At 42.0% G+C, this 27,924-nt stretch overlaps 1 protein-coding gene and 1 long non-coding RNA gene across 2 annotated transcripts in view; both read right to left on the reverse strand.

Moving 5' to 3' along the window:
- Positions 1-278: 278 nt before the first annotated feature.
- The window catches only part of IRS2 (insulin receptor substrate 2), a 32,551-nt gene continuing 4,905 nt past the window's right edge, over positions 279-27,924 (reverse strand). The window contains exon 2 of the mRNA XM_016925526.4: positions 279-2,739. Coding sequence (XP_016781015.3) covers positions 2,735-2,739 — 5 coding nt within the window. The 3' untranslated portion in view covers positions 279-2,734. The remainder of the gene's footprint in view (positions 2,740-27,924) is intronic.
- Positions 5,149-27,771, reverse strand: LOC134808158 (uncharacterized). Its single transcript, XR_010150561.1, has 2 exons — positions 12,336-27,771; positions 5,149-12,286 (listed from the first exon to the last, which is right to left on the reverse strand). It is a non-coding gene; the product is annotated as an uncharacterized LOC134808158 (long non-coding RNA).

Here is a 27,924-nt window from a genome sequence, read left to right on the forward strand (position 1 = left end):
TATTTGTAATGTATTTAGAATGGCATCCAGCACGTCATAAGGACTCTGTTTTGTAGAGTAAATCGAATGTTCTGTTTTGTTATAGAATACATTTACTTTTCATAAATGTTGTTATCTGGCAGGTATTTTTTGGCTTCCAGAATAAAAGTTTTAAAATTAAAAGGGGTATCCAAGTATTTTTAGGAGCCTAGTATTTCCTCACCTACTCCCAAACTCTAAAAGTAGATTGGCTTTATGTTAAACAGAGAATTCGTACAGAAAAAATCTTCAGGACTGTATTCATTTCATAAATAATGTACTTTATTTTATTGCATATGGCTATTAAGGAGGGCATCCATGATCAATACAGACTAAATACAATGCACTATTCTAGTCCAGTTTATTCTCGTCTCCAGCAGCATCACATTGACCCCTATATACAGCGTGTACAGTGGAAGACAGAGCAAGATAAGTTAAGTCTCTTGTCATATCACAATAGCAAGAAATATATTTAACATCTTGATATCCAGAAACAATACGTACCCAAAAAGAAAACACTGTTTAATAACTGTTAAAGTTTATATAGCAAAAAATATTTTAAATTTAAGGTAAGTCAGGCAAAATGTACAAAGACCCAATATACATTGTGAAGTTTTAGCAAACATAACATTTATACATTTTGGTTCCATTCTGTAAACTAAATTAAAAATGTAAATATTGCATATGCCTTTTTTTGAAATGTACAGGATAGAGGAAAATTTAGCATATTATCATCTGTGTATTTTGCTTGTTTTAAGCTGCAGTATGAACACGAACCATCTGTATAGTGTCATGACTACTCTACGGATAGAGGGCGAGTTAAATATGCGTCACTACACTGCTTTCAGCAGGGTCCATATTCAGTCCCTACCGTACCTGGGGGGAGTTACAAAGCAAATACCACCCATTGATGCCTATTCCCAAAACTAAATAAAAACTTCAGGATGTTTTATACATCTTAATAAAGTATATCATACACTGAAATTGACCTTCCAGCTAACATTATATGGCCTATGCACTGCTGTGATGTATAATTTCAGAAAAGTAAAACCTTAAAAATGTTCAGGGAGATCACTTTACATTCAACTTTGTCTTGCAATACAATCCTCTGTTCTAAAGTTCAGCACGGAAGCAGGAAGACTTTTGCATTGCCATTAAATATATTTTTAAGACATTGAATTTTTTGGTCTTCCTCTAAAAAAGCCTCATTTTATTAATGCATTATTCTATAGTGATAGATATCTATTATATATTTATATATATTTTTCTAAAAACAAAACAAAACAAAACCAACAACTTACATCTCCAATGAATTAGTGTAACCTCTCCATGACTATCAGAGAAGATAGGCACTGGGGAAGCCCCCACGGGAGGAGAGGTCGACAGCCCTCCAATCAAGTGTCGAGGGAGCAGAAAACGGCAGAACATTCTGCCGGTCAAGTTCAGCAGTTTTAGGTAACATCTGCGAGAACTGCCACACACTGGTATTTTCAGAATACTGAAAACATAAAACAAGGGTAGTCTTGTCCGGAATCTTTTCGACAAGTAACATGTACTGCGAGATTGCTTTTCTTCTTTTTCTTTTTCCATCAATAACATAGGGGCTGGAATGCCTCTTTTTATCAGTTTCTTTCTTTCCTTTTTTTTTTTTTCTTTTTGTTTTTTTGTTCAGGGCAGCCTCACTGGTTGACATAATAACATTTTATTAAAGATAATACATTTTTTAAAAATCAAATCTGCCAAACCCGGACCACCCTGGAATTGCTAGCACGCCTACAGGGATTTTTGGTTACAGAAAGGCATGCCCAAGATTCAGGAGAGCAGAGACATCTGAGCTTGTAAATAGAATAAAAGGCGTTTGCAATGTGAAGTACCTACATAAACATCTACATCGAGAAGATTAAACAAGTCTGTTAAAGGTAAAAAGAGATATTCATCCCCTTCCCAAAGCCCTTCCCTCCCACCTCCCACTACCCAATACAGTTGATTTTCAAAAGTAGGTTGCTTCAGTTACATATAATAATTATTATTTAGTAATCCGTCTTCAAAGTCCAATCCCAAATTTCACTTCCATTGAGAAATGTCAGTCCCACACTGGGCTCGGCGTGGACGTAAACATCGCAGGTACCTGCACTGGAATCCAACAAGCAGCTGTCTACTTGGACCATTTCAATAAGGCCGAGGACCGCGCTCCAGACACACAGCGCAGGGGCTACTACAGGAGGTCCTGTCGGACCCCGCCACGGAAATCCGGCTTTACCTTGAACTGAGGTAGGACTGTGGTCGTTTTGAGTGTAAGCCAGTAAATACCAGATTTTACCACTTCCATAGGTACGGGTGCACTCTCCTAGCATGCTGAGGGTTATATCTGCTTTGCCAAAAGGAAAAGAAGAAGAAATTAAAAGACACTGGCCACAATTTAAGAAGGCCAATGAAAACATCCAATTTTCTTGAGAATAACTTCTTCGGCTAATTTTGTTAAAACAAAACAAAACGCAAACAGCACAATGATGAATGCCCCATCCGGGAACAAGGGAAAGAGGCAGGTGACCTTGCCTTGTCGATGCCTCATCTAACAGAGTCCACAGATGTTTCCAGTCATTGCTCAGATCCAAAAGAAAACTGCAAGCAGCTTCGGGCTGAAACAGTGCTGAGCGTCTTCTTTTAATGATATTCTCTGACATGTGACATCCTGGTGATAAAGCCAGACAGATCTTCACTCTGAAAAAGAAAGGAGGGAAGTTAGCAGAGACCCTCAGGAGAACAGAGCAATCTCTGGAGTTCCAGAAAGGGCCCCTCTAACCCACAGCTAGGACCTGGGTCATTTTCATAAACTGATGACCTTTGAGAAAGAAACATGTATTCATTCTGTTTTCCAGAGGTGAGTTCAGTGGGAAAACTCTTGAGTTTTCCTGGAAGCAGAGCTGTTAGGTTCATGGTGAGTTGTCTAGACAGTTAGGTTCGTATTTTCAATTTAAGAAAAATATTCGCACGTGTTTTTGTGAATCATTCTGTCGAACAAGAAAGAAAAAGAAGGGCCAGTTCCCAGGTTGCACTGCGTGTCTCTGTGATGGAATGACCCCTGTAACTCCTTAGGCCTTGATGCTTCCTGTGTTGTGTGGGATACACAGAATCCACTTGCCTTCCTCCCAGGGCTGCAGAGATGAAAAACTATGACACACATTACAATGCTCTGTAAACTATGTTTATTCTACAAATGTGCACTATGTTATGAAAGTGGAGTAACTAATAACTCCACACTTCTGCCCTCAGAAAACTTCCAACCGGATCATCTACCTCTTTTTGAACGTGCCCAGCAATGGAAGGTTCCTGCACGGCCTCACGTGTTGTTGCATAACCCTCAACATTAGGAAAGGGTTATTTTTATCCACTCAACTTTCATATGTTCCAGTTTAAGTAATTTACCCTTTCGCTGTGCTCAGAGGGGACAGGGACTGAGGACACGTGGCCAGATCTAATTGCTTCCTCCCTTCCAGGATGAAGGATCAAAATTCTTTAACCTTTCTCAATTTCCAGTGTTTTAGGCCTATTTTTACTTGATATATTCCTTCTTCAAGGGACAGAACAAATTGGAAGATTTTGACCTTTCACAGCGTGCTGTTTTCTTCTTTCTAAGCTTCTTGGCTTTTTAACCAAAATGACATACTGTTCATTTTCATCACTCAGCTCCATGAGGGTGAGCACTGCTTTGCTCTCAAACAGGTACATTTCCTTCCTTTGCAGATGCATTTATACCAACTGCATTTCTGGACACTCTTCTAAAATCCTTTAGAATTCTGATCCTAGCCTCTTATCATACTCCCTGACTTACTTTTTTGTGAACCAAATTCTTTTCTCTCCATCTTAAGTTTAGAGGACTGAACTCAACAACACAGAAACTTCCAGTGTGCCCTGAAGCTGAGAGTGAGTCCCTCAAAACCACATCTGCTTATGAACTCGAGGCACTACACGCTATAGCCCCCCAAAAACCCCAAAAGCTTTACAGAAAAAATACTTGTCAATATACAAAGTGAACATTTTAAAATTCCCTACAACGCGACATTCTGAGGCTGTTTTATCTATTTTATTTATTATTATTATTAGTCTTTTTTAAGATGGAGTCTTATTCTGTCACCCAGGCTGGAGTGCAGTGGCATGATCTTGGTTCACTGCAACCTTCACCTCCCAGGTTTGAGCAATTCTCGTGTCTCAGCCTCCCAAGTAGCTGGGATTACAGGTACGTGCCACCATGCCTGGCTAATTTTTGTATTTTTAGTAGAGACGGGGTTTCACCATGCTGGCCAGGCTAGTCTTGAACTCCTGACCTCAGGTGATCCACCCACTTAGGCCTCCCAAAGTGCTGGGATTACAGGCGTGGGCCACTGCGGCCGGCCTATCTTGTTATTTTTAAAAAGCTTTATGTCCATTATAAATTTAATAAGTAAACAATGTTCTGCCAATGAACCTTAACAGAATTAATTTCTTCCTAAGGAAAGATCTGTCTTTGAGTTATCTGATTCATTATTGTTGTGATTTTCAATCCCAGGAGACTTCAGTGAGAATCTAGTTGTTTGTATCCCCTAAAAAATAACAGGCATTTGCTAAAACACACCTTGACTTGTAATTCACCCTAAAATGAGCTTGCATTTTGTCCCTGAGACCCTGATTTGGGAAGAATCCCATGGCCACCACAAAGCAGGTAACTGAGACTCTGCAAACCCATTGACAGAAGAATTTCTAATCAATTGCTTATTTTATTTTGACACTAACAATTAGCTAAATGTGGCTGAATTATCTCATGTTAACTCTAAGTCTGTTATTTTGAAAACAGCTAAACAAGTTCTTCAGTTTCTCAAACTTAAGCACTTTGTCATATAAATGGCGGGTAAATTATTGCTGAAAAAAATTATTTTGCATTTTCATTTGTGATTTCATGAGGCCACTGACATTTTCATTGTTTTTTTAGGATGCTGTATCACTGTAAAATTCAACTCTTATCATTACATCTTTGCGAGCTCTAATTAAGTTGAACATGTAATTTTATTTTTTGGAAGTAGAATACAGTTATCAAAACGTTAATTTCTAAGCATTAGCATTATGCAAGAAAAGAGCTGATAAATGGCAAGGAAGTAATTCATCCATGCATTTATTCATGCAATGACCTTTCAACAATTTTCTTTTTTAAATTCTACTCTGGTGCAAGGCCTCACTGATAACTTGGGGGAAGATGGCTGACAAAAAAAAAAAAGGAAAGGGGAAAGGGAAGGGCAAGCGGAAGAGGAACAGGAAGGGGAAGAGGAAGGAAAGAAAAAAAAAGGAGGAGGGAGGGAGGAAGGGGAAGGAGAAGGGAGGAAGGAAGGGTTATTACAGGAAGATGAACCTGTTACTGGCACACTCAAAGGACACAAGAGAGCTGAGGTGAGGGAGACCAGAAACAGGATGACCACCCGCTCAGAGCCAGGCATGGGGGTGTCAGCTGTGCGGCGTTTCACACACATCTACATGCACACACGTGCACCAGCGCAAGCCCAACGTGCATGTGTCTCACCTAGCCTGTCTCCTGTTAGGTTAATACAACTGCTTTCAACGGCCGCCTCCTTTCACGGTAAAGCCAGAACTGTGGTCTGGGTGTGCTCAGCGGGCACAGGCCTGTGGTTTTGCTCCTCAGTGCCCTGCCTCTCACAGACCTGCTTGCTTAGACATCCCCCCACCCCAGGAGGCTGCGGCTGATTCCAGGTGACCCTTTGGGATGCTTGGAAGCGCTCGCGGTGATTTAAACAGAATTAACCAGCGGAAACAATCCTTTGCGGAGGTGCAAAAGGGCAGCGAGGAAAAGGCTGGAGCACACCTCAGATTGGACCCAGATGACTAGGACCTGCCAGCCACAGCAGAGGGATTGGGATACAACAGAGACCTAAGAAGCATCAGTACTAAGAATTTATGGTGGAAAAAAGGGATCTGTTTTGAAACCCTAAGTATAATTTTTATTCATTTGTTAGAGAAAGAAGGTCTAAGACAGAAGCCATCTGCCTGAACTGATGTCTCAAATACCTTTTTCCAATTGAGCTGGTGGTAGAATCTTTGCCACACATACTATTAAAGGCCCCAGGCATAGGGCTAAATGATTAACACGTGCAAGGGCTCAGGAGGGCTCTCTGTAGTTCACACACAGCTTTCAGACACCAAACACCAAGAGCTGGTGCCCCTGGTTGAAACCACCACGGCAACACGATACCTGCCACCCACCTGACAGCCACCCACTCATCAGTGACACTCCCCTACCCCAGGAAGAAGAAAGCTGGAAAACACTCCAGAGATTCAAACCTAGGAATGAGGGTAAACTTTTGCCTTTATATTCATTTACTTTCAAAGTAACTGAAGTTATCCCTCACCCTGAAAATCAGCCTGGTTCATCCTGACCAGGGGAAAAAAACACACCAACAATTTTCTAACACTAATCATCTGACATCCTCAACTTTTAAATATCATCAAACTTCAGGCTTCCTGAAGATGAGATTCCAGCAAAAATTTATTTGTTGTATTATCTGTGTTCATTTTAGTAGAAGCAAAGAATTATTAATTTTATGGCTGTTCTACCGTGAATATTCACTAAGAAGGAAGAGATTTTCTGAATTCATCAGCTGTAATGGCAAAACCAAAAAGAAAAGAATAAGACTCACGTGTTGCTCATGAACACAATGACAGAACACCACACACCACACCTGCTGCTACAGGTAATCTATATAAAAAATGTAAACTTACTGATACTCATTGAATTTGTCACATCACTCATTACACACTGTACTACTCTGTCCCTTAGACGTTGCTTTGTAAGGAAATCCATCCACAGACGTATCCACGTAGAGTTATTTGAGCAAATAAAACCAACAAACAAAAACACTTTTAGCAGAGATGAGAGTTGTTCCATGTGACATGTCGTGCAGTGTATCCACTCCGCATCTCCTTTCTGCTGTCGCTTGTGACAGATGACATTCATACGTGGGATACAGTCCCCTGTGCCACTCACCATAATGCCCTGCAGATGGGCAATAATTCCTCCCCTTTTCTCCTCCACTTAAAAGAGCAATCAGAATGCAAATGAAGGAGAGAGCTGTCAGTAAAAGCTCCACCTTCAAACTGCTCAACTTGACTCCCCCGAAAGAAAGGAGGAAAGAAAACAAATCACTAGAAAACATTGTGATTAAGACAAGGAGGAAAGCTTCCTTGTAATATATGGAACAATGTCCCAACAATGACATGTCACACGGAGCTGGGCACCATGACTGCAATCACATTACAGAAAACTGAAGTGGGCATCAAGCCTAGAACATGTTGGAAATAAGGTCAATTTGCTCCAGCCAATAAAATCAGGCAGCATTTTAGGCACACAGTCTGACTCACCAATCCTTTTTCTTCATAATTTCTCATGACAATTTGGGTTTGGACATGTTTGCCTCCAATGTTACATTTCGATGTTCAAAATCCAGGATATACACCTGGGTCGTGGTAGCTCTGCCCAGGGAGGCCCCGGTCCTCTCTGCAGAGGGGCTTACGGCCACCACGTAGGGCCCCATGGCACGGCTGTGGGACATGGGGCCTCACAGGCCTTTGGTGAGCAACACTGGACTACCCAGAGGCCAAATTCATGGACTAGGTAAAGATGCTTTCACATTTTCAGCCATAGCTGAATTAGGAGTGTTACAAATACTGATGTACTTGACAAAATGAAACGATACACTTCTTAAAATTAAAATTTGTATTTCTAGTAGCAAATGTGATTCCGAAAGCAATGAAACCTTCCATGAGCTCAAACATATCGTACAGGTACATCTCAGTGCCCAGTTTCAGCCTTTTATGTTAAGCACAGAATTACAAGGGAAAATTGACTTTTCAGTTGCAGGAGCAATTCTGAGAAAAATAAACCCGATAATTTAGTATCTCCAGACTTTACTAAAGCAAGACACTCTAAGAACATGAAAAAAAAAAAAAAGGTAAGGTTGGGTATGATAACAAAAGCCAGAGATTCTAGGAAAAACGGTTACTTGAACTTTTCTTTTAAATTGGAAAAAAAACTAACTTAAAAGGAAAATATGGAAGAATAAGTTCCCCATGACAAACAGGGGCAATAACTTGCTTTCCTGCTGCCCTCCTTGAGAAAGACTGAAAACATTCTTTTCTATGAGCTCATCACTTCCACTGACAATTAAAATCATTTCATTTTGAATGCTTGTTAGTAAAAAAAATTCCGAATATCAAGTTGCAACTTGATGTTAATGACACAATACAAAATAGGATGAGACAATCTAGTTGTCTCACAGGCTGGGTTTGGTAAAAGGTATCTTCCCCCTTTAACTCCTGTTTAATCCTGCACATAAGACCTGGTCTTAATCATCCAAAACTAGGAAAATCAGGCCTCCTAAACTTTTACCTACTGCACTTCAAATTCCCTCTACACATTCAACTTTCCTACACAGGAGCCTGTATAAATTTTACGGTGCACGGCTACAGCAGATTGTGTAACACAGAATGTACACGGTTCTTTTCTGAGTGTTATTGTTAAAAACCCTGCCATGTGCATGATGTGAGCTATTCGTCTATGGCAAGAACTGCCCACTGCCCCTGCAGCAGCCGCCAATGCCATACGAGAAACAGTATCGATGATTCTTCTGCACAAACACCTGAGATACAAAAAGTTCCAAGAATTGCGGGTGGACCCTTTCTTTTAAATTATGAAATGTTAGACCCTTTTTAGTTAAAACCCAGACCAGGAAGCACGAACAAGTTGCTGAAGCCTCCCTGCCAGTCTGTGGAAGAACAGGGTCCCCAACCTCTCCCAGAACACTTTCCTCTCTGCTCCCCTTTGGTGACAATGAGATGGGTGGGACAGGGCAGGAGCAGAGACACCTGCAACTGTCACCTGGGGCCCCAGAGTGTCAACTTCCACAATGAACCACTAGCTCTTTATAAAACTCTCCTCGAAGGACATTAAACAGCATGTTAGCATGTCACAAGATTCAGTGAAGCCTGTGAGTCGATGAGGGTGTGCTCCACGGTCGGTCTTCCTTGCCAGCTGATGCCCAGGCCCTGCCTTCTCACCTCCCTGTCCCCAGCAGCCAGCAGCCTGCTGGTCAGGTCCTTAGTAAAGCTTATAGGTATTAAATTGAAGCGAAAACCCCATGTGGTTCATGCCATTTCTCACAGGCAGAAATGCTCAATAAAGTTTTCTAAAACAGAACAAAGTTTTCTAAAACAGAACGAAGCTTTAGGACTGCGTGAGACCCAGAAGAAAAGAAAACCCTTTCCAGCCCACTCGGAGAGTGACGTTCCAAGCAGAGGTCAGTAAAGTAAGGCCAGATCTGGCTTGCCTGTCTCTGCAAATAAAGTTTTATTTGGGCACAGCCGTGCTCACGCATTTACATATGGCTGCTTTCACACCATAAGCAGAGTGGAGCAGCTGTGACAGAGACTGCATGGCAATGAACCTAAACTCTTTACTACCTGACCTTTCACAGAATGTTTGTTAATCCTTCAAGGAGCACATGAACATGGCAACCTTTACTAAGGAAGACAATGCGCAGAAAAACAGGCAAATTTGTCAGGAAAACACCATATATTTCCATCTGTGTGTTATGCTGGGAAACTAATTGATATCCCTTTGAAAATCATCTGCAAGCTTACGAACTTTAGAAATGAAATACTGTCTACTAAAAACCACACTATCCTGTTACAGAACCTACTGAAAAAGAGGACACACATCACAAAATCATTTATGAAGCCAGCACACTTTTGGAATGAATTTCTCTTAGCTACCGCTATTCTATTTGATTTTTCATGCATAACACAAAAGTGCTCAATAAATCTAATCATTGCTAAATACATCCTACACTAGCATTCTTCCTTTAACAGAAGTAAAGGTTTACGTATGAGATCTACAATTCATTAAGGGTCCAAATCTTTTCTCTTTCTTGGGTCATTTGAGAATGTGAATGTAAGCATTATGCTTCTGCCCTAAGAGTATTTGGGCCAAGTGATATAAGGTGCATTAAAATCGCAAATAGCCAATGAACGACGTAATTCTTTTCTCAGATTTAACACGTTTATACGTATGGTTTTCTTACTAATCTAAAAAAATTTTATGTACACCATAACAATGTTTATATTGTTTATATCAGAAATTATAAAACCTAATTATATTTTTGCTACCAAATTAAGAGAATGTAGAATAATTATTTATTCACAATATATCCATCTCCAAATAGCCTATTGTTATATATCATTTCAACTGGACCTTTTTTCTACTTTAAAAGCTTAAATAACTGTAGGTAAATCCCCCCTCCCTGGTCTATAACATCTATGTGATATAGGATTTCAGCTTTGTCTCTCCAGGGACAAATCCATCTATCTAATTTAAAAGCCTCCTAAGAATCACCACGTAGCCTTTAACTGAGCCATCTACTAGAGTCAAGGTTGAAGGGTCAAATCCTACTTAGTCACTGAAGCGCAGGCTCTCTTTGCAGAGATCAAAGTGCCCATTCTTCCTAATCGGCCATATCAAAAACATCCTGCTCTTCCCTGGGAGCCTAGGAATGACTCCATGCCCCCATCTCTGTACTTTAAACTACATGCCATTCCCACGACTCTCAGGATACAGGTGTGAAAGGCACTGTGGCCACACCAGAGCCGGGTCCCCAGGGCTAGCATCTAGGAACCACTTCTTACCAGCTGTGTAATCTCTACAGCTATGTCTCTAAGTCTGCTCCCTCTTATGAAGATGGGGGCACTACCTCTCCCACCCTGAATTCCCCAGTGGAGTCACAGGGAATCTGTCAAATAAGATTTCATGTATAAAATATATAAATAATTAATACAAAAAATACGTATGTTCTTTCATTCATAAAGAAGCACATGCTACTAGCACAACTGGCATTTTGTGGTTGGCTTCCCTTTGCTTTCTTTGTGCACCTTCAAATAATGTATACATGTAACCACATGCTGTGTTCTCAACTACAGACTTCTTAAGACCAGGCAGCCCTGTGCTGCCAGGGAAAGACAGGCTCCTCCCACCCTTATGTTCTGGCTAATTTGTGGAGAGCCACAGTGGTGTCTCTTAGTGCATTTGTCATCACAGCTCTTCCTCGTTCAAAATTGTATTCGTGAATGACACCACGAACAACCACAACTGCAAGCAGCAAATAAACACCTGCCGAATGCACAAAAATAATGGCAAATTGCTCCTAGAATAAAATGAACAAACTTGTTTTAATTGGACAGAAGTGGAACACAAGTAGAATTGTTTTTCTGGGGGTAACTCTAGGCCATTTAAAGCTGCAAAGAGTGCCTTTGCCTAGCTGCTTTCTTCATGTCCTGAAGACAGGACAAAATGCCCGGGAAGGGGCCTCACATGTCTACTACTCAGGCAGCTGCCCAAAGATAACACGAATCCCTTGCCACGTCACACATGCCAAGCACACAAAATGCATCATCAACAGGCTGGACTCCGCCTGGTCCAGGCCACTGGGAGACAGCACTTCCCTTCTCTCTGCTCTATACAAAAAGGTGCAACAAAATGCAGGCCGACATTTAAATTCCTCTGCCACAAATGACAGAGATTTACATCTAACTAAAGCACTATTTATTGAAATTTCAGTAATGCAAAATGGAAAACGCCAAGTTACCAACTATATAAAGTTCATTTACTGGAGAAGCAAATAAAATAAGACAGCAGCAGCTGATCACCAGTCCTTGCCCAAGGATGTGGAGACAGAGGAAATCCACATCTTTGGCTCCTCCTCCCCACCAAGCATGTCGATATCCCAGCCTCATCCACCTTGGCTCCTCCTCCCCACCAACCATGTAGATATCCCAGCCTCATCCACCCTGATTCCGACTCCCCACCAACCATGTAGATATCCCAGCCTCATCCACCCTGACTCCAACTCCCCACCAAGCATGTAGATATCCCAGCCTCATCCACCTTGGCTCCTCCTCCCCACCAAGCATGTCGATATCCCAGCCTCATCCACCCTGACTCCAACTCCCCACCAAGCATGTCGATATCCCAGCCTCATCCACCCTGATTCCGACTCCCCACCAACCATGTAGATATCCCAGCCTCATCCACCCTGATTCCGACTCCCCACCAACCATGTAGATATCCCAGCCTCATCCACCCTGATTCCGACTCCCCACCAACCATGTAGATATCCCAGCCTCATCCACCCTGACTCCAACTCCCCACCAAGCATGTAGATATCCCAGCCTCATCCACCTTGGCTCCTCCTCCCCACCAAGCATGTCGATATCCCAGCCTCATCCACCCTGATTCCGACTCCCCACCAACCATGTAGATATCCCAGCCTCATCCACCCTGATTCCGACTCCCCACCAACCATGTAGATATCCCAGCCTCATCCACCCTGACTCCAACTCCCCACCAAGCATGTAGATATCCCAGCCTCATCCACCCTGATTCCGACTCCCCACCAAGCATGTAGATATCCCAGCCTCATCCACCCTGATTCCGACTCCCCACCAAGCATGTAGATATCCCAGCCTCATCCACCCTGATTCCGACTCCCCACCAACCATGTAGATATCCCAGCCTCATCCACCCTGACTCCGACTCCCCACCAAGCATGTAGATATCCCAGCCTCATCCACCCTGATTCCGACTCCCCACCAACCATGTAGATATCCCAGCCTCATCTACCCTGATTCCGACTCCCCACCAAGCATGTAGATATCCCAGCCTCATCCACCCTGATTCCGACTCCCCACCAAGCATGTAGATATCCCAGCCTCATCCACCCTGATTCCGACTCCCCACCAACCATGTAGATATCCCAGCCTCATCCACCCTGATTCCGACTCCCCACCAACCATGTAGATATCCCAGCCTCATCCACCTTGGCTCCTCCTCCCCACCAAGCATGTCGATATCCCAGCCTCATCCACCCTGATTCCGACTCCCCACCAAGCATGTCGATATCCCAGCCTCATCCACCCTGATTCCGACTCCCCACCAACCATGTAGATATCCCAGCCTCATCCACCCTGATTCCGACTCCCCACCAAGCATGTAGATATCCCAGCCTCATCCACCCTGACTCCAACTCCCCACCAAGCATGTAGATATCCCAGCCTCATCCACCCTGATTCCGACTCCCCACCAACCCTGTAGATATCCCAGCCTCATCCACCCTGATTCCGACTCCCCACCAAGCATGTAGATATCCCAGCCTCATCCACCCTGACTCCAACTCCCCACCAAGCATGTAGATATCCCAGCCTCATCCACCCTGGCTCCGACTCCCCTGCATGTGACCCACTGGCACTGAAACAGTGCACAAGTCATATTCAGTTACTGCACATGCCCTTTCAGCCAAAATGCCAAAGTGTCTATAAAGTTACTCAAAAACTTAAGTCTAAGCAGAGGAAACATACATTCTTTAGGTTCGGTAGAACCTAAAATGGCAAAGATCTTGTAGACATTTTCAAATGCTCATGGGCTGGGAGGAGCCTCACACACCAGAGGACCCAGATCTGCGAAATGCTTTGGTCAGGGACATGGAGGGAGGTTTGGATGAGCGGGCAGCCTAGAAACGTGGGCCCCAACTTCTCCTGGAGGGTCCAGCAGGGTGCCCAGAGTCAGAAGCAGTTGGATTCAGAGTGAGGACAGGCCCCTTGCTCCTGCCTGTCAGGCCCAGGGACAGGGGCCAGAGGCTGTGCAGGTCAGTGTGCACCCTGGCTCCTGTCCAGGCGGGCCACACCGGGAATGTGGCCACAAACATGTCTTCTGCCCTCCCCTCCTTTCCAGCAAGGAGAAGGAGGTGTGGAAGAAGAAAATACCCAGCAACATAAAGATTCCATTTCCCAAATTGCCAGAAGTTTGGAAAGGGGAGAACTGATCAATTAATGATAAAGAAAACATTTCCTACACGAAAAGGAAGTTGGACTGTGTGATGATTGACACAGTCACATTTCCTGGTTTCCCAAGGCTGTGCCTGAGTCCTCGAAGGCCTTTAAGAATGGATTCAAGAGAGACGTAACTTTCTAACCATCTTCTTAGTAACCAAGGTGACAAAACTCAGGATCAAGCAGATGCATACAGACTAGACAATAGTTCTGTCCTGTGTGTTACAGACTTAATGCCTTCTCTTCCCAGAGAGCATCACGCAGTGATATTCCATTCTGGAAAATCAGCTCGACCATTTTCCCTTTTTTTTTTTTTTTGAGATGGAGTCTCGCTCTGTTGCCCAGGCTGGAGCGCAGTGGTGCAATCTCGGCTCGCTGCAACCTCCGCCTCCCGGGTTCCAGCGATTCTCCTGCCTCAGCCTCCTAAGCAGCTGGGACTACAGGCATGTGCCACCACACCTAGTTAATTTTTCTATTTTTAGTAGAGATAGGGTTTCATCATATTGGCCAGGATGGTCTCAAACTCCTGATCTTGTGATCCACCAGCCTTGGTCTCCCAAAGTGCTGGGATTACAGGCGTGAGCCACCGTGCCTGGCCCAGCGTGACCATTTAAACATTTCCAGTTACATGATTTTGTAATATTCAATACATATGAAATTTCTATAAAATAATTGTTATTTCCCTCATTTTGCTTAGAGAATGATGGACCATTTTACAAATTCTACTTGGAATAACTAGCAGCACAGTTCAAGCAGATAATTTAAGAATTAGGTCCTCTTTCACCATTAGTTTTCTACATATTTCAGGAAAACTAAGTCAAATGGAGCCTAAATTCTGAAGATAGACCTAAATGCTCAACCACATTTTTAAAATTATGCAGGCTACAAATAACTGCACACAGTTGGCTGGAGCCCATTTATTAAACGTGCACTTTCCTCACCAGCAGGCTAAGAGGACATCAGGGCACCCGTACACACCTAGCCCTCACCTTCCCCAAGCTCTTATGCCCTCAGCAAAACCCATGCCCTTGGCTCTTTCCTGTGAAGCCAGGATCTCTATGAAACAAATGGAATACATTGGAAAAATACATTTTCTGCACATTTTTTCTAACTTCTATAATTTTCATTTCCAAATTAGCTGAAGAGTGAAATTGATTTGTTTGATAAGCCGATGGTTAGCAGGTCCTACAGTTAACCATAATGCACGGGGCATCCTGCCTCAAGGCAGAGTTCGAAATAAGCGGATTCAGCTTTTAGTTTGTCAGAGGGAAAGACCTTGTGTTTTTTTTTTTTAAATGACGGCTGTGTGTTACCAGAAGATACAGAATCAGGCAGGAGCCAGGCTTGCCAGGACCACATCCTCTCTCTACAGACTGGGAAAGTTTCTCCAACAGCAGGAGCCAGGCTCAATGGCGGGGCAGGCATATACATGGCCTACCATCTTCAGGCCTCAGATTTTCCATTAAAAAACAGGGATAGCAACAAGATCCAACCCTACGCATAGGTTATCGGGATTCAATACCATTTTTAAATGTCTTATGAATTATAAGGTACGCTACAAACGTTAAGTTTTCAGAATAAGACATGTCATTCCATGATTACAAACTTCTGCTTTTGTTCTGCAGTTTATCCTGTAAGCACGTCCCAGTAGTTTCCCCAACCTCAATGGTATCTCAGTGTCTTCATTCCACTAGATCACTTCTAGGTCTTTTCAAATTTTATATACTTTTGAGGAAGAAATTCGAGTTGACGTATACTCTACCAAGTCACCACCACCACCCAGGGATACCACCACCATGATGATGGAATTGATGGCTACAGTATGAAAATTTTTAAAAGCTCTGCATATTATTGTTCCCAAGGGCTCTATCTCCCTCACACACTGTGACATGTGAGCTAACATCAGTAGCACGGCTGGCCGGGCTCAATTCCTCCTGATCCTTTACCACCTCTTTCTCTTCACTTTCTCCTTTGAGCCTTAGCTCTCCATGCCAGCCACACTGGCCTCCTTCTTGTTCTGGAACATACCGGGCAACCTGCTGCCCCAGAGCCTTTGCACTGCTGTTCATCCCCTTTGCCTACTTGGATTCCTCCCTTAACATCCATAAGACCGGCTTCCCCTGACCTTCAGGTTGCTTGGCTCAAATTTCCTTTCCCCCCGCTCCCTTCCCTGCTTCATTGCCAGAGCATTTCACCACCTATAGTGCTTCATCTCCTAAATGCACATCCAAATTAAGTTTACTTCCTAGGTTTCAAAGGCAGACAGCTCACTGAAGACTCGCCCACTTTCTGTTATTCTTTTTAGCTTGAAAAACCAAATCTGTTTCTCTCTAGCCTATTCTTTCATATTGCTCAAATGGATGAAGTATTTTTGAGATAGTCTATATGCAACAATTGTCATCTTTGAAATGAAAACATGCAGAAATTTAACAGTTTGAATACATTTAAAAATCAAAGGGAGATCTCACCATTTTTGCCATCGTCCTTTCTGCCCCCAACTTTCTACCTTTCTCAAGCAACCCATAAGTAAAGTTCCTATTTTTCTTTTTTTCTGAAAACTGTAAAAGGTGGCAAAAGGTGAGAATGGGAGGAGACTCATCTGTGACTAACTCCCCCATCAGCCTCACGGGTGGGTGACTTGGAGCTCCCCAACCCAATGGGACGTCCTTCTTTCGCCTACACTGGCCACCACCATGGAGGGCAGGGAGGCCAAGAGCGGGAAGCAGCCCTTTGAACCGGTGGGGGCTGTGGTTGGCAGGAAAGGAGGGGGCTTTCCTGAACAGGCTAGCGATGCCTATAAAAGAATGTGATCAATACTCTTAACGCAGCCTTTGGGGCTGCCTACAAAAAGCAGCCAAGAAACCTGACAATGGGGAAGTTTCTGGAATACTACCATTTACAACAAAGACTGAGCACAGAATGAAATACCAGGAGAGCTTGGAGGCAAGGCCACCAAGAGCTCAGGGCAAGCTGACATCTAGGAATTGGGATAGCAGCAGAATCAAAGCTACTATTTTTCAGAGAAGAAAACTTACAAACACTACCTCATCTGATGCACCCCAGGTTCACGCAGGGGTGACGGGGTGAAACATCTGAGTGGTCCCAGCTGTGAATGGGACCAGTACTGTGAATGTTCCAGCAAGGATATCCACTGTCGCAGCAGAGACATCCCGTGAAACATCCCATTCTCTGTGCTCAGCCAAGATTGCCTGCGGGGTGGACACTTATGAAAAGGATCAGAGGGGCTGCCCAGAAAATGGTGCACGGTGGGATGCTGCCAAGTTGACTCTGAAGGCACCTAGGGAACAGAGGCCAGGCTTCACATTTCTTCTGCATCTCCCAGGACATCTACTCTTGTGCTGACACACGCTGAACTCTCAATACATTGATTGGCTTAAAATATCAACTGTGTTCTGCGTTTTGGAAATGGCTGAAGACCCAGTGATTCTAAACAGCCCAGCGAACCTGGACAGATCAAGACTCACACAGATGAATGTGTATCACCCAGACTTGTTCTAAGAACTTCATTAAATGCTCCCTGCTGGGAAAACTTGGACATTTCATTGCAGTGATTATTTCATCTGGAACTAGGAACACTGATAAGCTAAGCTGCAAATAACAGTAAGACGGCAAACTGAACCAAGGTGTGTCCTTTCTACTGGACCACTGAAACTTTCATCTGTCCCCAAACACCAAAATGCCCTTACATGTAGAAGCTACAAAACCTTTAGGAGAAAATTCTCATTTAAAAAACTTGTCAGAACAAATAATCTCAACAATGTCTTTGCATCAATGAATGCAAATTCATGGATGTTTATATCTAAAAGGGTTTTGTGTAGCCTTTGTATCTAGTATTTTCATGCAGTTCAACATTAATATTTTAATTTTTTCTCTTTTGCTTTCTCAGCCAGCTAAATTAAAGTTAGTTTTCTGAAACTGACTGCAATTAAAATAAATTTACAATCCTGGATTTATAATACTTTAAAAGAGAAAAAGAGATTTGGTACTTTCGCAACTAATACATTTTGCTAAAGCATACCCAAATATACTTTCAGTTGAACTATACATTTAGTAGATGTCTACTTGACAACATAAGTTATTTGTACAAGTCTCAGCACACTCACCTGATATATAGAACTGGAAGAGGGTATGGGTAGCTTATGGATTTGTTTTCTGTTTCATTTGCGTGTGTAAAATGTTATTTTAGGTTGCTTTTATGCAGGAAGACAATAAAAAGTGAATACCTACTATCATACCAGAATAAAACTGAAGCAAAGCACTTTAGTAATTTATTTTTTTTAAATGCACCAAAGGTGTGGGGTAAGAAACTGACCACAAGACTCTTCTTTTCCAGGAATTTCTGCTGTCTGGGAAGTTCAGAAGCCCTGCAATGTCCACAGTATACTAGGGTCCCAGTACCTCCATTTCTGACCTCTTCAAACAAAAACAGTCTCTGCTCAATACACTCTAATCCACGACTTGCTTAATCCTGCTTATTGCGTGGAGTTTCTAAAGGATTATGGGCATGGTTTTTAAATTTAGTAAAGAAATTCTGGCCTATTTCCAAAACTTTTCTCCCTGCTTCACAATTCCCCTTATTTATCCATCCATCTGGGTATGGGAAGTCCCAAACAAAGAAAGGAGGGCAGGGAGGCTCACCCAGCATGCGCTGGGCCCAGGCAGCGCAGGGCAGTCATGGGTGAGGGTGGCCACTGAGATGATGGGATCGGGGGCGGCTTCTGCCGCAGACCCAGGAATTCACGGGGTCAGATGGTCCCTGACTTCAGTCCCTATTTTCGGTGGTTCATAGCACGGAGCGGTGCAGGTAGGTGCACGCTCTTCCCAGGTCCTCTGCAGAAGGCAAAAGTTCCCAGAGGCACCCAAACCTTGCTGGGGAAAAGGCTTCTGGCCGATTCATGAAGACCCCCAGACCACACGTCTGCAACAGTCTTCCTGACTAAATTGGTGGGTGCTCAACAAACCCATCACTGCAACACAGGGCACTCCGAACATGGCTTTCTTCTTAACCTGGAAGAAGGTCCGTAACTCCATTCGCCCGGGTAGCAAAACTGCTTTCCTGCTTTGCTCATCCAGCCAGGTCTCCAATCTCACCTGCTGTTTGGTGGGTCACGGGGCTCACCGCTGGGGGTGCTGGCCAGGAAGGAGGTACTGTCTCTTGATGCTGAGGGGCCTGACAGCTCACACAAAGCAAACACTGCACTGCCCACAAGAGTTCCAGGCCACAGATTTGCCTATTACATTTTTTAAAGTGTGAATATCTTAAGAATTTTTATGTGTTTGCTAAAGTGTTTCTTTCTCCTTTTGAAAGTGAGGTTATACCCACGTCATTAGAATAATGGCAGCTTCTGTGAAATTAAATTTGTATGAAAACTATTTATCTTCATATAAAAATCCAGCTAAATGATTTTTTTCCTGAGAATTAAAAAAAAGGAAAAAAACAAGGGCTGTTAAAAATAAAAAGGCACTGACAAAATACTCAATTCCCCAGAAGATAACCACCTAGCAACAACTGATTAGTTAGTTATTGGTCCTTAGGCAAATTCTAAATTGATTAGTTTTCAAATAAACTCATTAAATAGGTTAATGACTCATTTCTTAGAAAAATGTTAATGGACTTATGCATAATGGGGAATATATGATATTTCACTTATAGAACAAGCACCTGTCTTAGAGACACAGAGAGCAGTGACCGAACACACCCGCTGACTCATCACTGTGTCACCGCCCAGGCTGAACCTGTTACACAGAAGCCGCCTTCAATTCTGCTAGATAATCTAGGCCTTTAGATTTCACTGGGGGTCTTCATGAAACAATAACTTTGTTTCCTTTTCTTTAACAAAGTAAATACATGACCCTAAATATTTGCCAAATCTTCTCCCCACTCAGTAAACACCGTCCACATAGTCATGAACAGCCATATTTCTCTGATTTATAACGCGTTTCTTCATTAAGGAATTCTGCATGCTCTATTTCTGGCTTTCAGGGTTTCTTTTAGTCTATGGATGAAGAAAGTTACTAAAATATTCCAAAGTAAAAAGACTAATATCATTTCTACAAATACAAAGTTGTTCTAAAGAGCATAGGCTGTATCCTGGGAGAAAGTTATTCATCAAGATACAAAGAACCAACTGAGATGTGTCATTGTTTGTATCACATTCTCCTACTCTTTCTTGATGATATCTACAAACAACTCTACCACTAATTGAATCAGTGACCTTGACTAAGACTCCGGACCTCACACAGCCTCTGTTTTCACAACCTTAAATAACTAAGTTACATTCTATCAACGGTTCTCAACTCTTCCTTCTCAGAACACCCTTGTATATTTTTTTCGTATTGTCACCACCTGAGTTGCAAGAGTTTTAATGTATTTGATGGTGGCGGTGGCGGGGAGGTATCTTACCAAGTATCATATACAGTTTGCTTTACCAAGAGGTAATGAAAGACAGCCAGAGGAATCTAAGTTTTCCACTTTGTTGACACATCTAGAGGTCCAGGAAGCATGACTGGAGTCCCCAGAACAGATCCATCACCAACTTGATTGTCAACTTTAAAATTCACTAGTAACATCACAGCCTTGAAAATAGTATCAAATACTAAACTCTCCAAACCGGTGGATGTAAAAACTGATTACAATAAATAGAGTGCTTTCCTACCAGTCTTCCTCCTCAATGGTCCCCATTTTTCTTTGAATTGATACCCAGTGGAAGAAAAAGGGGGGGAGATTAACTATCACTCCAGCAAAATATTAACTTAAATGTTGCTTGAGGCAAGGGTCTAGAATAAAATCCTAATGTAATTATTGCATATGAGCTTCCCAAGCAGACAATATGACATTAGAGAACTGGGCTAGGGATACCAAGATATTATGAGGTTGAACCCGACACTCCTTCTCCTTTTGGCTCAGAGATCTGGAGCAAGTCATCTGGCCTCTCTACACTGTAGGTTCTTGATTCCAAAGAATGGGGTTCATGGTGGTTCTGCCTATGCCATAGGATTTTTTGGAATATTATACAATATTGTATATAGGAAAATGTCTTACCACTATAAAGGGAAGAAAAACACCTTTTGAATTTTACACAACTCTTTTAACCCCAAGAGAAGAGTGGCAGGCAGTTATCCGTCAATATTGATCAGAATAATGGTACCTCGTCATTGCATTCAACTTCAATAAGATTCTTTCAAAATCTTCAGTTGCCAGTTGTCTACCAAGTTGCAGGATTATCTGTTACACTTATACTTTGGAGGCCAAAGATTGACTTATTTAAGTCCATAGAATGCATAGAGAAAGCACTATTTCATATTCTTAAATATTAAAGATTAAGCATTAATACTATGCAAAATCTTTCTTTCTTTCTTTCTTTTTTTTGAGACTGAATTTCACTCTTTGCTGCTCAGGCTGGAGTACAGTGTCACGATCTCAGCTCACTGCAACCTCTGCCTCCTTGGTTCAAGTGATTCTCCTGTCTCAGCCTCCTGAGTAGCTGGAACTACAGGTGCATGCTACCATGGCTGGCTAATTTTTGTATTTTTAGTAGAGATGAGGTTTCTCCATGTTGGCCAGGCTGGTCTTGAACTCCTGACCTCAGATGATCCACCCACCTCAGCCTCCCAAAGTGCTGGGATTACAGGCATGAGCCACCATGCTCATCGAAGAATGAGTCATTCTTAACATAAACATAAGGATTTTAAGGTAACAAAATCACATAGTATAATAGGATTGTAAAGTAACAAAATCACATAGTATAATGAACTATATCATAATATCTGTTTTTATGCATTGAAAACAATTGAAATTTCATACCACACCGTAATAACTGACTCAAGTATTTGTACTAACTGTATAGGGATAAAGCAGCAGTAGACTATGCTTAAGTTATAAAGTTTCAACATGAACAAAGAACACATCATTAATACTTGAATTTCAGTTATGGAGAAAAATATCATATCCAGCCTCCTGGAGCATGACTGGATGAGATATTATGGAAACACACACACACACACACACACACACACACACACACACACACCAGCCCCAAATACATGTTGCTGGAAAACCTGATACTCTTTAAAATGAATATTAAAAGATCCAGCATTAGGCCGGGCGCAGTGGCTTATGCCTGTAATCCCAGCACTTTGAGAGGCTGAGGCGGGAAGATCACGGGGTCAGGAGATCGAGACCAGCCTGGCTAACATGGTGAAACCCCATCTCTACTAAAAATACAAAAAATTAGCAGGGCATGGTGGCATGCACCTCTAGTCCCAGCTACTCAGGAGGCGGAGGCAGGAGAATCGCTTGAACCCGGGAGGTGGACGTTGCAGTGAGCCGAGATCACACCACTACACTCCAGACTGAGTGATAGAGCGAGACTCTGTCTCAAAAAAAAAACAAAAACAAAAACAAAAAAAAAAACCCCCAGCATTTACAGGGTGCAATGCATGTGATCACTTATTTTTAAAAAATATATCGTGGGTCAAAATATTTGATCGAATATTCCAAATTTCAGTAAAAACACAGTAAGCAAGGAATATTTTATAAACCTTATTTGTGTATATAGATATCATATATGACATAAGAAAACTGGACAGAGTTTCCAAGGCTTCGCCTTTACCCATTCAAGTTTTACAGTGTCTTTGGACACATAAAAGTGACTCTATACAAACTTAGTATTTTTCTAGTCTAATAGAAAATTAATCAGAACCACCAAATTGACTATTTTATCATTTGTAAACATGTAACCTATAAGTTTTAATCCAATCTATTTCAGAATTCTTATGTAATGAATTCACTTAAGTAATAAAGCTATAACACACAGAAGTATCTTGCATTATTTGCACCTACAGAGCAAAATGTTGGTACACAACATATACTCCAACTCTTTCTATACTAACCTTCACCTATGCATTGTATTTTAGCACCCAGTTAATGTAAGTCTCTGTAGCTATCTTGAAAGAAATTGAAATCAGTAGCAATCATCAACCCCATCATCTCCTCCATGCCAAATGATGACTTTACTAGTTTTCTTCAGAAAAGTCTAGCACTGAACTCTGCGTATAATAATCTACCTTAAATGAGTCAGAATAACCACTGCAATCTTGAAGAACCCACTCAAACTAAATATAGAAAGAGTGTCCCTATCTAAACTTGGACAGCATTCTTTTCACAAAAATCATGATCTGACAGTTAATATGTTTATAACCAATACTTTTGGACATTCAGAAAATTTTGTTTTCATTTGTTCATTAAAACGCCAACATTAAAATGTTTTGTTCATTTTGTATAGAAATATACATTCTGCTGTCATCCGTACTAGAGAAATGAAACAGAATCCACCTGCATTACAGCTGTCCAAATGCAGGTTGGGGGGCGGGGGGCACAGCACTTTGCTTCACCCAGTGTTTTCCTCATTCTACTTGGCAATGCAGATGAAAGAATAAAGTTACATTTTCCCTTAAGTTTATAAGGTGAAATGGGAACACTTGATTCTGTGCTACTCCCCCTAGAAAAAAACCAAAACAAACAAACAAAAACCCTTTCTACTTGCCAAATCTGATACCAAAATTAGCTCTTAGAACTATGCTTCTAAAGAAAATGCATTAGTGGGAATTTTCACAGAAAACCCATTATACTCATGCTGTTACTAAAACTTTTCCAAGTTCTTCTCTTCAGAAAAAAGAGCCTCATTTTAAATACTCATACTTCTAAAGAAAATAAAATATCAATTCTCTACTAAGATTCCTTTTTGGGTGGTAGAAAAACAAAACAATCACACATTTTCCTACTATGTTTGATAAGCACAGTGCTACCATCAAAACTGCAGGAATGACCACCCTCATTAAATCGACCCCAAAGAATGAACCCCCAGACTAAACAATGAGTAGTCAAACAACCTCAGGGTTCTGTTTTTCTTTCAATGCATTCGGCATTAAGAGGCGATTTTTAAAATGTATATTGTAATTATACATTTTCATCTTGTCAACATCTCTTAATATAAAAACAAGTCATAAAAGGTAATCAGAAGTTCAGTCTTAACATAGTTTCAGGATTACCATACTGTTTTCCCTAATTGTTACTTTTCTATGTAATTTAGAACACTACTTTGTTACAATCTGTTCATAAATATCTATGAACAGATCTTAAGTTACATAAAGGGGGAAAACAATGGCTCTTGGGAGCCTGGAGCGGAACTAGCAATAAGCAGTAAAGGTAAGCAATTTTTAAGGTGCTGGCTCCATTTTCAGACTATGCTGTTACTGTTTGTTTCAATTTAAGAGTACCCATTTACAAAAGTGTCTTTCCTGTATACATTCATGGTTTCAAAGCAATAAGTATCAACAACTGGATTTATTAGCATCTTCCTTTAGAAGAGCTTAAAACACTCTTGATGTTTATGACCTCATTTACCTTCCAGCGGCCTTGTGACACAGAAAGGGGAGGATTATAATTACCCCCATTTTACAGACAGGGAAAGTGAGAAGGCAGGATTAAGTGGCTCTCCCATAGACACACAATGACTCATTAAGATCAGCAACTAGAAACCTGGTTTCCTGATTCCTGGTTTAGTGTTCCACATACTATGCTTCCTTCTATGAAGTACTATTTTTGTAAAGGTTTCTCTTTCAATAAAGGAAACAGAACAAGTCATGTGACTTTCATTCACGAAAGCCCGTGTGTGTTTTCATTAGCACCTTAGTTGTCTGCTCCTGCGAATAGGGCAGCAGCAGTGCACGCTATTGTCTTATTATGGCCAGAGCCAGCCAACTAAAGCAAACTAGCACCCGCCACAGCAAACAGAAAGCTTGTGTGGTTTGTCAATCACCTCACTGGATTTCTGAATTTAGGAAAATTCTCTGCTTTACGACTTCAAAAGGCAAAACTTTTCAACATAAATCGTGATTTTATTGTCCCTTTGGAAACATATCTCTTATCATTCTTTCCCCTTAAGAAATGATAATCCTTTTATTCAACAAAATTTAAATATGGATACTTTCAGTAGTAATTCTGATCTAATCTGTCTTATACATACATACATATATATATGCCAATTTTAGAATAAAATCCCTAAAATCACTAAAAAGGAATACTAAAACAGCAAATTTTATGGCATTCATCAATCTACCATCCTAACACAAAAACATATAAAGTTAATTTTAAAAATCAGTTTTAAAGCACAGGAAATTCGTAGCGTCTTTCCAATTCCCAAACAACAACGAAACCTAACAAATTGGTTAGAGTTTTCCACATGCACACACACCAAAAACACATGATAAGTAACCTTAACCTGCCCTCAAATAAGATGCATAATCTAGAGTTTGCTCTGGACTAATAAAAACAGATGTACCTGAGATATACTTTTTAACTGGCTCTTGCATTGAAAGCCCACCCCCATTCATGATTCTATTGTAAACAAGTGCCAGACATGGCTGGAACCTTACCTCTCTGCTATCACTTATGCAAATACCAAACATTACCCACATAACCCCCAAATTATTCTGCATCAGCATCACTAACGAGGTCTTCCCATGCAGAACAGGAAGAGCTCAGGGTGGAAACACAGGCCACTTCTAAGAGCCAGGCAGGGCAGGGGGCCGCCCAGGAAGTGCTTTCTCTATTTCATCTTCAAAGAAATGCTTTGCAAGTCGGCCTTCTACAAATCATTTCCTCAAAGGACACTGATCTACTGTGAACTCTGTATTTATGAGCGTCCCAAACAAATTTCTAGTGCATGTATGAGTTAAATAAAAGTGGATATTTATCCCAAGTTCCTAAATGCTTCCTTTCTGTCTCAACGGACCACAACTTTGGTGCTATGTAGACCAAGGTGACACTAGCCTTTCCTATTCTGCTGTTCTCTGTGTTCAACTTACTTTACTAGAAACCCAATGGGGCAGATATCTCTTTTTTTTTAAATGTCGTTGCGCATGGTGGACTGACTGCAGTTGTCTATTTTGATTTAAGAGTCCTTTTACTTCTTAGAAGAGGGTTCATCATGATACCCACACAAACTTCGGACAAACAGCAGCCCCAATGATCTCTCATCTTTGTTCAGCAGCTACAGAACACAGGCTTCTGTCTGGACTTCAGAATCAAGAATCCTATGGGCTGAAAGGAATTTTACGCAGGTGGGAAATCTTAAACGAAAGCTCAATCCAGTCTCTAAATAAACTTATCTCTTAGAGTTCAACATTTTCACTAGCCTGAAAAGGGCATTATTTCCTATTTGGACCCCAATTCTGAATGTATCGGCTTCATCAGAAACGCCTTGCGTCCCTCCAGGCCTGGAGGCACAAATTCCAGCTTATGGCGCCTGCTATGGCAGAGACCACTGCTGGGGCCCCAGCTCCACCCAGTCCAGGTTTGTCCCACCAGCTCCACTGAAAGCAGGAAAAGGTGTTATGTTCTTGGCTGTTTTCTGATTAGAATCAGATTCGGGCAAGATGTAATTTACTTTCATGTTCACTCTGGCATATACCCATTTGTGCAGACCATAAATATGTGTGTTTTTCCCCACTCAATTATACTGCTGCTGCTGCTGCTGCTGCTGTGTTTATAATGGTCTGTGTCTTATAAGGCAGCTAATCCTTCAACTTTCTGACACACTAGCAATAGTGTATAAGTAACTCCAACCAAAGTGACCTTCAGCTGAGAATCACTGTTCACAGGATACATTCTGGCGACTTCCAATGATTTAATTGGATGCTGAAGCACCACACTCCTGATAATTCTCTGTGACTCTTTTCATCTTCTAGCATACGGTTTTAATAAAGGAAATAGCTTTTCTCTATTACACTAGAATAACAGGGAGTTCACCCCACAGCTATAATTTTAAATCCTATGGACCGACAGTCCTAAGTATACTATAAAACAGATACTGGATTTAGATAGCACTAAACTGGTCTATTTAAGAACAAAAGGCTGTGAATCTCCAGCCCACCTTGATCCTCATCTCATGACCCTTGAAGACTGTTTACACCTTAGGCTCACATCTAATCCGGCATCCAAATTTTACTATATGTTTCACTGTTCCCACAAAGCCTCTATCCTGCTAGGAACCCTACAAAGAAAACAACTACAAAATTAAATAAAGTCTCCCGAATTGAGCATTCACCTTTCCCTCTCATCTCCCCGACCCCAAACACCATTCAAAGTTTAGACAGCCAGAATGCACCACTGGCTGCATTCTGCATCAGCTCTCTCTCCTCATGGATATTTGATCAGAACGGGAAGAACAATACCAGGCACTCTCCTATCCAATTGTTCTTGAGAAGACCTGTGTTGTCTTTCCCTTGTTTTCTCCAAAGCACTGATTGTAAATCCTGGCTGCACATTCAAATCACCTGGACAACTCTGAAAAATGTCCGTCCCTGCCTCCTAGCCATCTCATGTTTCACTTCAATGGGTCTGGGGTGAGGCCCAACAGGTAATTTTTCAATCCTCCCCAGGTGAGTCTCACCTGGGGCAGGGTCCTCACAGGGTGGTCCCCCGGCCAGCAGCATCGGCATTATGCGGAGACTCACTAGAAATGCACAGCCTGGGCCGCGCCCCAAAGCTACAGCATCGGAAACTGCGGGGTTAACACAGGCCAGAGATCCATGTTTCAGCAAAGCCTCCAGGTAACTCCCACATATGCTCAAGTTGAACACCACTGCATTAGGCTGTGTGCAGCCTTACCGTTTCACCCCTTCAGAGAAAAACAATGCCTCTGATGGAAAAGCTCCCACAGTTTATGTGTAGAATGGAAACGGTTAACTGTCGCTATTAGCAGCCATCAAAATGGATGCTCATTTCTTAAATGACTTTCAGGTCTGAACCTTCAAGCTCACCAAGAATCAGGCGGAGCCCAGCTCCAGGAACACAGGGAAAGGTGAAAGCTGCGGCTGAGGGCAGCGGTCCGGACCCGAGGTCCTTCCAGAAGGACGGACCCACGCACCCAGATGAAGACAGTCGGGTGCCCCGCGGCCTCTAGTGTG

Source organism: Pan troglodytes, chromosome 14 (assembly GCF_028858775.2).
Source record: "Pan troglodytes isolate AG18354 chromosome 14, NHGRI_mPanTro3-v2.0_pri, whole genome shotgun sequence".
Taxonomy (NCBI): domain Eukaryota; kingdom Metazoa; phylum Chordata; class Mammalia; order Primates; family Hominidae; genus Pan; species Pan troglodytes.